Here is a 10,784-nt window from a genome sequence, read left to right as displayed (position 1 = left end):
GGGGGCGGATGCGGACGTCTGGTTCTCGCTGGGACAAGGATCGCACGCGTTCAAAGCCCCGGCGCCCGGGTCTTCCCTCTCTCGGGCCTCAGAGTTCATCCCTCAAGGGATTGGGACCCAGGTGTCCATTTCCAGGGACTGGAGGAAGATTTGGGAGGCGGGATTATATCGTGGGGGTTCGTCCCTACCCCCCATCACCTCCCACCCCCTGACTCCCCACCAAGATTTTGCAGAGAGAAATGGCTTTTGTACCAGGTCATTCTTTATAATTAAACTCACAGTATCCACCCCCTCGAGCCGACCCCGCCTCCTTCCTGGGAAGGCAACGCCCCTTTCCTTCGGGATTCCGGGTGGGTCGCCCGAGCCCGCTGGGCGGTGCGCAGGCGCAGCCGGGGCCCGCCCCCAAAACGTCAGACTTCCTCGGTCGGCTCCGCCCCCAGAGCCTCGAGCATGCGCCGTCGGACCAGGGAGCGGCGCAGGTGCAGGCGGTAATCGCCCAGCAGCAGTTCGTCGTTGCGCACGAGAAGGTGGTGGAGCCCGCGGAGGCGGAGCCCCGAGCGCAGTAGGCGCGAGCGAGTCTGGAAGTCCGTGACCGTGATGAGCCACCTGCAAGGGGGCAAGGCCAAGAGGAGAGGGGCGGGGCGGAGACGGAAGGGGAATCGCTGGCCTTGATTGTCCCAGAGTCCCTGCCTGGTCCCTGTTCGTTTACCAACTCCAGTCCCTCAACCCGTCACTACATCCCTAAACTCTCCAACCCTGCTCTCTCGCCGAGGTCAATCTGTACTTCTACCCTCACCTGGGTCAGTCTAGGTCCCGTCTTCTCTCTCAGCCTGGCTCTGTCGAGGCTCCATCTTTTTAAACCGCCGCTCCAGGGCCCTATCCTCATGCAGCAACTCCAGGTCCCGCCCCCTCAGTGTGGCTTTCAGGCCCGGCCCCGCGCCCAACTAGACCTCCAGGCCCACCGATCACTCTGGCCCCGCGCCTGCAAAGTGCTCAGTCCCGGCTACGCTCCCGCTCAGAGCTGTTTCCCATGCTCCGACCACACACCTCGGTCTTGCGCATCCCCGTCACCACCTGGGTCACTGAAAGTCCGGTTCCTCACTCCAAATCCCACCTTCTTTTCCGATCTCACCTGCCCCTGCCCCCTCACTGCGCCCACTCTCGCCTTAGCCCCTTCTCGGCTCTCACTCTCCGCGGGGTCTGGATCCTTATACCAACCACGCCATTCTCCGGGCGCTCCTGGCCCCGCCCCCTCACTGCCCTCACTTCTCCGCCCCGCCCCTCACGGAGCTTACTGTTGGCCCACACCTCCTATTAGCTCCCGGCCACTCAGAGCCTCCGCCCCGCCCCGCCCCACCTCTCACTGCCTTCACTCCCCTCCCGGCTCCCCCATCGCGTTCACCGCGGTCCTGCCAGTTGCGGTCCTGCCCCTCCCGGTCGCTCCAGGCCCTGCCCCCGCCAAGGACTCACCGGTCCCGGCGCCCAGCAGTCCCACAGATGACGTTCACGTTCTCAAAGCGGATGCTCCTCACACGCCCGCTCTCCATGGCCCCGGGTAACTCGGCCTCCAGCGCCTCCAGCACCTCCAGGTGGGTAAGGTCCTCTTCGGGCTGGGGATGTCGGAGAGAGAACCTCCGTCAGTGACACTCGGAGTTCAGTCCGGGTGCAGAAGTCCCCACCCGAGACCCCACCTGCAGAACCTGCCAGAGCGGGGAGGATAGGAATCTTTCAGGTAGCAAGGCATCTACTGCCATTCAAGGTCATTCTCCAAAAAAAAAGCCAGTTCTCACCAAACCGATTTGCCAAAAGTCAATGAAGAGCTGACTGAACGATTCACCGATTTGGCCAACTTTGCCAATCTACTGAAAACCTTTCCAGCAACCTGCGTTGGATGGCGAGACTCGGGCAGCCCTTGCAGATTTCCGCAAGGATCTAAGCCGTAAATTTTTCCTTTTTTAGTCATATTAGCATTTTAAGAACTATTCAGTTCTCAAAAAATAAGGCTCGTAGGAGGATTTGACATCTTGTCAATCTGTTTTGCATTCAGAAACATACAGTGATCATTAACCACGTCTTCAGTCTGAGATTACCGTGTCGAAGGCGATACCCTATGTCGTGACATATAAAATTGCTGCGAAACCACAGTGAAATCATGAAATTGGTCACCCCCAGGAAAGCAAGCCTTGGATGTGTATGTTGGGGGTGTGTGTGTGTGTGTATGTGTGTGTGTGTGTGTCTCATGTTCAAAAACACAAAGAAGCGGAGCAGTAGGGTGGGGATTGGTCCCATAAACAAGAACGGCAACCCCTGTGTCGCGGCCGAGTCACACAGATGAGCTGAGGGAACGCTTCCGAGGCTTCTGCCTGGCGAGCCTTGTTTAATTCTCAAATGGGCGAGACCTTAACAGATGCCTCCTCTGAGGCAGGAATGCCCAAAGGATCCGCACACTGAACAACCATGTCACTGAATCTGTCAAAAAACGGGCTTTTTGAAATGAAGTTTTGCGATATCTGTAAATTTTACAGAATTTCATAATAGGTGGATTAGCAGGACTCCCTCTGTCCTCAGTGTCCCCTCTCTCTGCCTCTCGGGCTCCCCTCTGGGATCAGCAGTGATAAATTTGATGATGAACCCTTTGACAAATTCACTATCAATTTTCAGCCACTTATCCTGGTGCCAAGCCCACAGCTGATGAGCTGCAGAGCCTGGATTCAACCCCTGTCCACCTCACTTCTGAGCCTGTGTCCTTCCCACCATGCCACCAGGGACCTGGGATCATGGGGGTGGGGGGGACACTCACTGAGGTCTCCATGCACAGACAGAGGGGCTGGGCAGCAGGTGGCATGGGGAACTTGCGGATGCATGGGAGCTCTCGGTCCAGCGCCTCATATTCCGCAATGACCTGGCACAGATACTGCTTCCTGGGAAGACAGCCAGCGGACAGGGACCTCCCAAAGTTAGGGGTCCAACCCACCGCACTCAGAGGATCTGAGATCAGAAATCATGGGGCCAGGGACCACTCACGAGGATTTGACAGGTCTGCCCAGGCTCCGAGCCTGCGTCTCCTCTAGGGTCTCTAGGTCCACAAGAAGTGCTCCTGCGGATGGAAAACCCAGTATCAGCTGCCTTGAGCACTCCTCGCACATCATGCCACTTGAATAGCATCACCAAATGACTGTCCGTGCCACCCCCAGGAGAGCTCTTATGCCAGTTGTTAAGCTGTTGTCTCTCAGCCCCAAAGGACTCTACCAACCCCATTTCCACTCGGACAGTTGGGGTCCTGTTAGGCTCTGCCTAAAGGGGGTGCTAGTGGGAGACCGCAAGCCAGGAGGAAAAGGAAGGGACGTGCTCCTTTTTGCTTCCTATTTCCAATCACCCCATCGTAGCTTCTTCACTGCAGCAGCATTTGAATCTAGTTATATGGTTTTTCCAACACTCTCAGAACTGGCCTCTTGATTGGAACTTGATTCATAACAGCTCTCAAATCTGGACTCTTCTACACAACCCCTCCATCGACTAATTGGTCTCTTCTATGGCCAACTGCTAGTTGGCCCACATAACCCATTTCCCCTTCCTCTACAATCCTAGAGTTTTATCCAGCTGGAAACAACAGTTCCCAGCCTCCCTTGCAGCTAGGTGTGGCCACATGACCAAGTTCTCGCCAACACTGTTAGCAGAAGTGAGGGGTGCAACTTTGGAATCATTTGCTTAAGAGAAATTTTCTTGGCTTGGACTCAGTGCCCCTTCCCTTGGACCAGAATGTGGATGTAGCAATAAGCCAACTTTATTCTTGCTAGAGATGATGGAGCGCCATGGGTCCCTGTATTCTCGAGGGGCTGAGACATCCCACCCATCCAGACCACCTTCCTCCTCTTACACGAGAGAGAAACCAACTGTTTTCTTAACGCCATTGAGTTTGAGGGTCTCTTTGTTACAGCAGCTGAAAGAATGCAGAAAGCAACCCCTGACAGCCAGGAGCTGGCCTGGCACCCCCAGAGGGACCCTGGTGACCTCCCTTTGGACATAAGGAATTTCACAGAATTCCAACAGCAGCCAAGGTCACTCTGTGACCATGATGGGCCAAGATAAAAAGAAGACCCCTCTGGAGTCATGTCCCAACACAGCACAACCTCGACGCTGCCCAAACCACAAAACAGACCAAATATTCCCCTCTGGGCTCAGAGCTGATGCTGCTTTTTTCCCAACCAGTGTTAGTGCCATTCTGATGGCTCTCATGTCATGGACTTGCCTCTGCTTCCTGCCGGCATGTGATCCAGAGCAAAGCCTGCTTTCCAGATTCCTCCCCAAGTCACCTAACTCAGCCCAGGTCTCTAAAAACCTCTTACTCAGACATTGATGTGTTACTATCTCCCTCATTCAGTAAACTCAGTGGCGTGCTGGTAAATGTCCTCCCTCTCTCTCTCTCTCCCTCCTTCCCTCCCTCCCTCTCTCTCTCTCTCTCTCTCAGCATCCGCCTGTTTTCATGGTCTCAGTACTCTCACCCTGACCAATTTTATGCTACCCATGGTTTTCACAACCAGCTTGCAAAATTCACCACTCGGCTCTTGTGAGCTGGGACAGGCTGTCTCCAGCACAGGGCTGTGTCCCAGCTATGCTCCTATAGCGGTCTTTGGCTTCAGCACATCAACACAGCTCAGCTTGTACCATAGTAAGCCCCCCTCTCTGGTCCCTGTTCTTCCACCTCCCATCTGTTTTGGCAGGGCAGCTAGGGTGATCTTTTCGTCTCAGCACCACCAGAGGCTTCCAAACCACCCGAGGCTTCCTCTTGCCTTCAGCATAAAGTCCTCCCTGTGATGGGGACTCATTCCTCAATGTGTGGTCTGGGGAGCATTTCAGGGTCCACCCCAGACCTATTGGGTGAGAGTCTGCATTTTAGCAAGATCCCCTTTGAGAAGCACCTGCCCTGCGTGTGGTCACTCTGATGACCTCTCTGATCATTTTTCTCCAGCCATACTGGCCTCCCTTTCATCCCTCCAACATAGTAATCTCCTTCTCAAATCTGTCCACTTAACAATAATAATAACTACGTGTTTACAGCCCCCTTTAAAAAGCCAGGCACCTTTTAAAGTTTTTTTCCACTGAATCTTCAAAACAGCCTTCTGAGTGAGTGTAGTTTAACAAATGATGAAACGGAAGCACAGAGAACTTAAGTGACTTGTCCAAGGTCACACAGGCCAGGTGATAGAATCAGGATAAAAATCTAGGCACTGGATCCAGAATCTGTGTTCTCAATCCCCCAGTCTGCTGCTTCTCGCCCCACTATTGTCCAGACAACAGCTTCCTAACTTCTCAATATATATCTCTCTCTCCCTCTTCATTCACCCCATCAGAAGCATTTTGAAATGTAGATCTGACCACATAGCCGTTTCCATTTCCTCAAAACCCTCCCAGGACTTCTCATTGTCATTGGGATAAATTAAGACCAAGATCACACATGACCAGACCCTGCTGATGTCTCAAGCCTGATCAGACACTATCATCCTCCTCACTTGCTGCATTCCAGAAACATTGCCCTTCTGTGACTTGAACTCTCCATGCTCCCTCCTGCCCCAGGACCTTGACACATGCTGTGACTCCGCGTGGAACTCTCTTCCCCCTCACTTAGCTCATCAAGTCTCCCTAAGTGTGTCAAGAGTTCCTGTCATGAACTCATGACACCATGTATTTGCTCTCATCACAGTTGCAATTTTACGTTTACTTCTATGAGTCTCTAATTATAATGTGAGCAACATGAGGTCGGGGACTTGTCTTTCGCTCTTGGCATCTAGCAAAGCACCAGGCACCTAGCTGTAAGTATTTATTGAATAAAGACTGAAGGAATATAACCATCAAATGCAATATGTCAACTCTGGGTCTTAATTAAAACAAACCAACTGTGAAAAATAAAATTTTTAAACAATTAGGGAAATTTAAATATGCACTAGGTGTGAGATGATATTCAAGAAAAATTGTGAATTTGTTAGGTGGAATTAATGGCATGGTAGGTCTGTTTTCTAAAAATCCTTAGCAGTTAGAAACACATGCTTAAGTATTTATGGGTGGAAAGGAATTATGTCTGGGATTTTCTTTAAAACAAATTTGTCCTATAGAACGTCCCCCCAGAAAGTGTGTATGTGTGGGTTGCTTAGATGAAACAAGATTAGCAAAATGTACATGGTCTCTATTTTTGTGTATGTTTGAAATTTTCCATAATAGAAAAAATCTTTTAAATGTCTATCACAAGTAACTTAGAAATAAAATTATACGCCCTGGAAATGTGTGTGAAATGACTAAAAAAACTGACTCTAGCAGCATCAAAGGTGTATGTTTAAAATGTAAATAAAACTGTTTCTCATGAAATGTGGCAATAGAAATAAAGATTTCTAAATTACAACCGTTATTTTAATATATTTGTTTCAATGTGTATGTGTAACTTAGTAAAGGTATAAATTTAAAAATAAATACTTATTGAATAATTGAGGAAACACAACACTTTCAAACTTCAACAGGCATCTCCAAGGCCTCCTGTGTGCCTTGGAGAATGCTGCAGACCAAGAGATTAATGAGACCCCAGCCTGCCCTCCAAGAGCTTCCAGTCTGGTGGGGGAAGTGTTCACTGTAAAGGGCAATACTTGCTACAATGGACGTGTCACGAGGTGGAGAGGAAGCCCAGTCTGGGCGCAATCAGGGAAGGCTCCTTAGAGGAGGTGATGTCTACAGCAAGACTTAAGGGATAGGAGTGGGATAGGGAGGATGGGAGGGAGGCTCAAGAGGGAGGGGATATGGGGACATATGTATGCATATGGCTGATCCACTTTGATGTACAACAGAAACTAACACAGTACTGTGAAGCAATTATACTCCAATAAAGATATATTTTTAAAAATAGTGAAAAAAAAAGACTTAAGGGATAAAGGAGGAGTTTGCTAAATAAAGAAATGGCAGAGAAGGAGATGTTTTATGCAGAGGGACCACGGGGTGGGGGCGGGGGGTGGGTGCTAAGGTCTTTAAGCAAAAGAGAATATTCCCAGAATTCTCTTCAGGTCCAAGGCTAAGGAGTGCTTATTGCAATTGTAGGTTATTAATTATTTGTGAGATAGTGTGTTTCATGTCTGTCCTCCTTGCATGAGAACCAGCTGGGTCATTTCATTCATTACTACAGGCAAAACACTTGGGACCCACAGGCTTTCTAATGGCCTGAGCCAAAGTTTGCAACCTGACAAGCTGAAAATGTTATTGGTTCCAAAACACCACAAAGAAAACAGCAAAACTGAAATGAACAAATATCGATCTGCAAAACGAGCCAACTGGTCAACTCAATGTCACTCATCTTTTCTGGAGCTACACATAAAGTATACTTATCAGATGGGTACCTCCGTCTAGGTTAGAGATGATGTGGGGTGGGGCGTCTCCAAATGAAAGAAGTCTTCAAAGACACTAAAAGAGACCTGAGGACAGAGAAACTGTCTGTTTTGCCACTAGAGCATTTGCTATGCCTAGCTTAGCACCTGGCACAGAAGAGGTGCTTATAGCCGACACCTAGAAAGGTGTAACTCAGCCATTCCCATCCTTCTTCCTCCATTTGAGGAGTGTCCATTCCCCACCCACGCAACCAGGTAAGGCTCACCAAGCCCCAGTATCCTCAGGGATATCCCATCCAGTGCAAAGCAATGTTTTCTGACCCTTACTGCTCATCATAATTACCTGGCAAGCATTCAAAAACTATAGTTGCTGACAAAGGATTAATCTCCAAAATTTATAAGCAGCTCATGCAGCTCAATAACAAAAAAACAAACAACCCAATCCAAAAATGGGCAGAAGACCTAAATAGACATTTCTCCAAAGAAGATATACAGACTGCCAACAAACACATGAAAGAATGCTCAACATCATTAATCATTAGAGAAATGCAAATCAAAACTACAATGAGATATCATCTCACACCAGTCAGAATGGCCATCATCAAAAAATCTACAAACAGTAAATGCCGGAGAGGGTGTGGAGAAAAGGGAACACTCTTGCACTGCTGGTGGGAATGTGAATTGGTAGAGCTACTATGGAGAACAGTATGGAGGTTCCTTAAAAAACTACAAATAGAACTACCATATGACCCAGCAATCCCACTACTGGGCATATACCCTGAGAAAACCAAAATTCAAAAAGAGTCATGTACCACAGTGTTCATTGCAGCTCTATTTACAATAGCCAGGACATGGCAGCAACCTAAGTGTCCATCGACAGATGAATGGATAAAGAAGATGTGGCACATATATACAATGGAATATTACTCAGCCATAAAAAGAAACGAAATTTAGTTATTTGTAGTGAGGTGGATAGACCTAGAGTCTGTCATACAGAGTGAAGTAAGTCAGAAAGAGAAAGACAAATACCGTATGCTAACACATATATATGGAATTTAAGAAAAAAAATGTCATGAAGAACCTAGGGGTAAGACAGGAATAAAGACACAGACCTACTAGAGAATGGACTTGAGGATATGGGGAGCGGGAAGGGTAAACTGGGACAAAGCGAGAGAGAGGCATGGACATATATACACTACCAAACGTAAAATAGATAGCTAGTGGGAAGCAGCCGCATAGCACAGGGAGATCAGCTCAGTGCTTTGTGACCACCTAGAGGGGTGGGATAGGGAGGGTGGGAGGGAGGGAGACACAAGAGGGAAGAGATATGGGAACATATGTATATGTATAACTGATTCACTTTGTTTTAAAGCAGAAACTAACACACCATTGTAAAGCAATTATACTCCAACAAAGATGTAAAAATAAATTAATTAATTAAAAAACAAAACAAAACTATAGTTGCTAGGTCCCCCAGAACTAGAGATTCTGGTTAATTGGGACCTGAAGTAGGATTAGGTATAGGTTTTTTTAAAAAGTTTCTCCCACCTGATACGTAGCCCCACTGACTAAAATAATCATGATAATCTCGTTCCTTTTGCCAGGGATTGAGACAAGAGTGAGTGGATGACTTAGTGCTGGCCAATGAGATGTGAGGAGAGTTTATTTGGGGTTCTTAAAGTGAAGACCTCTGGAAGTGATGCCTGAAACTGTGGCAGCCATTTTGTAACCATGAGGTATGCAAGCTGGTGTGCAAAGGGGTTATATCCCAGACCAAAAAGCAGGGACATAGAAACTGGCTTCTCAGTGACATTCACTGAGCTGCTGACCCAACCAAACACAAACCCTGATCCACCTCTGGGCTTCTCTTTGAGTGAGACAATGACTTTCCTATTTTTATACTGCATTAAGTCCAATTTTCTATCACCTGCTAGCCAAATAAATCCTCACCAAGATATTACTTGAGAAATGTCGTATGAGTGAATGAATGAATGAGCTGTGCTAAAGTAGAGTGGAAGTAGGGAACCCTGGAAGATGAGCCTGTCAGCTAGCGTCAGGCCACACAGGGCCTCAAACAAAAGCTTGAGGGGCTAAGACTCTCTCCTGGGAGTGATGGGCAACGTGGAAGAGCTGTGAGCAAGGGAGAGACAGGGTTAGTGCTGGGTGTCAGAAAGGCTCCTCTGGAGCTTATGTGGGGGATGGGCTGGAGGGGAGAAACTGGAGACCAGACGTGGACAAAGGGTCCAATGGAAGAGGACAAGACCTGAGCTGGGGCTGTGGGAAAAGAGAAGTAGGGACAGGGCAGAGAGAGTAAGCAGGACGATGGGGCTGGGACTGATGGCTGTGGAGGTGATGGGAGTGGGGGAACAATGCCTGGCGTCTAGACTGGGTTGGCAGTAGCACCATTCAAACATGGGAAGCAGGGAGGAGGAGTGGCTTTGGGAGAAGATGTTGAGGTCAGTGTGGGAGACAACGAGAGTGTGAGAGACCAGGGTAGGGAGTCTATGGGGGATAATGGCCTCAGAAGAGTTGTTACGGCCCCAGAGATTCATAGGAAATGTAGTTCTGGGTCCAGAACATTGGTCAGGGAATTGAAAGGCCTCATGGGAAATGTAGTTTGAGGTCTAAAGGGTACTGCTCAGGAATCTGGTAGACATAAGAATTTGGGGTAGCTCTTTCTTTGGAAGGCCAGTGACTCACTTAAGGTCACACTGAAAGCCAGGGCTGTGACACAGTGCTCATAGGAGGGACCCCACCTGCCCAACCCCACACTTGGATATAAACACACAAGCAGACACGAGTCGGTACCTGCCTCCCTGTGCATGCTGGGGTTGCCCATGGTGGAGGAGCAGAGGGGCTCCACCTCGTGTTGCATCCTGAGAAGGTGGTAGGGGTTGTCTCAGGAGGATGGGAAGAAGAGCTCTGACCGGGTCACCCACCCCAGCTCCTTCTCCCCGCTGCTGCTTCCTCCTTCTTGTCTTTGAAGCCCCGGGGAAAAAAAAAATGGAAGGCTGAGACCACATGGAAATCCAGTTTCCCTTAACCTCTGGGAGTCCCTGTGTGCCCCAATTATTTCTTTCCCACTTTCCTGCCTCCTCCTCCATGTCTCCCAGTCTCCTCGAGTTTCTTCCCCCACCCCTCCCTCTGCCCCACTCCCTCCCTCCCTCTCTCCCCGTCTCTCCTCCACTCTTTCCCTTGATTTCTCTGTCCCTTCTCCCCACATCTCTCCCCTTCCCTCGTTCCATCTCCCCAGTCTCCTCCATCAGTTTCCCCAACATCTCCCCAGCCCCCCGTCCCTCTCTCTCTTCATAGTTTTCTGCCTCTCTCTAACCCTATCACCCCCTCTCTGTCTCCCTACCTCTCTCCCCATCTCTCTTCTCTCACGGCTGCCTCTGCTGGGCTCCTTGGCTTCCCTCCCTCTGT

The 10,784-nt window shown here is 49.4% G+C and overlaps 1 protein-coding gene across 1 annotated transcript; it reads right to left on the bottom strand.

Moving 5' to 3' along the window:
• Nucleotides 1-410: 410 nt before the first annotated feature.
• LOC309976352 (uncharacterized protein C19orf81) lies at nt 411-10,236 on the bottom strand (the record flags this gene model as incomplete). The annotated part of the gene is made up of 5 exons (XM_082861926.1): nt 411-606; nt 1,471-1,610; nt 2,801-2,921; nt 3,025-3,097; nt 10,170-10,236. The coding sequence occupies 5 exons, from the start codon at nt 10,234-10,236 to the stop codon at nt 411-413; spliced, it is 597 nt and encodes a 198-aa protein (XP_082718052.1).
• Nucleotides 10,237-10,784: the final 548 nt, after the last annotated feature.

Source organism: Leucopleurus acutus, assembly GCF_964270905.1.
Source record: "Leucopleurus acutus genome assembly, chromosome: 20".
In the NCBI taxonomy this organism is placed as follows: domain Eukaryota; kingdom Metazoa; phylum Chordata; class Mammalia; order Artiodactyla; family Delphinidae; genus Leucopleurus; species Leucopleurus acutus.
Note: the sequence above shows the minus strand (reverse complement) of the source record. Positions and strands in the feature narration are given on the sequence as shown.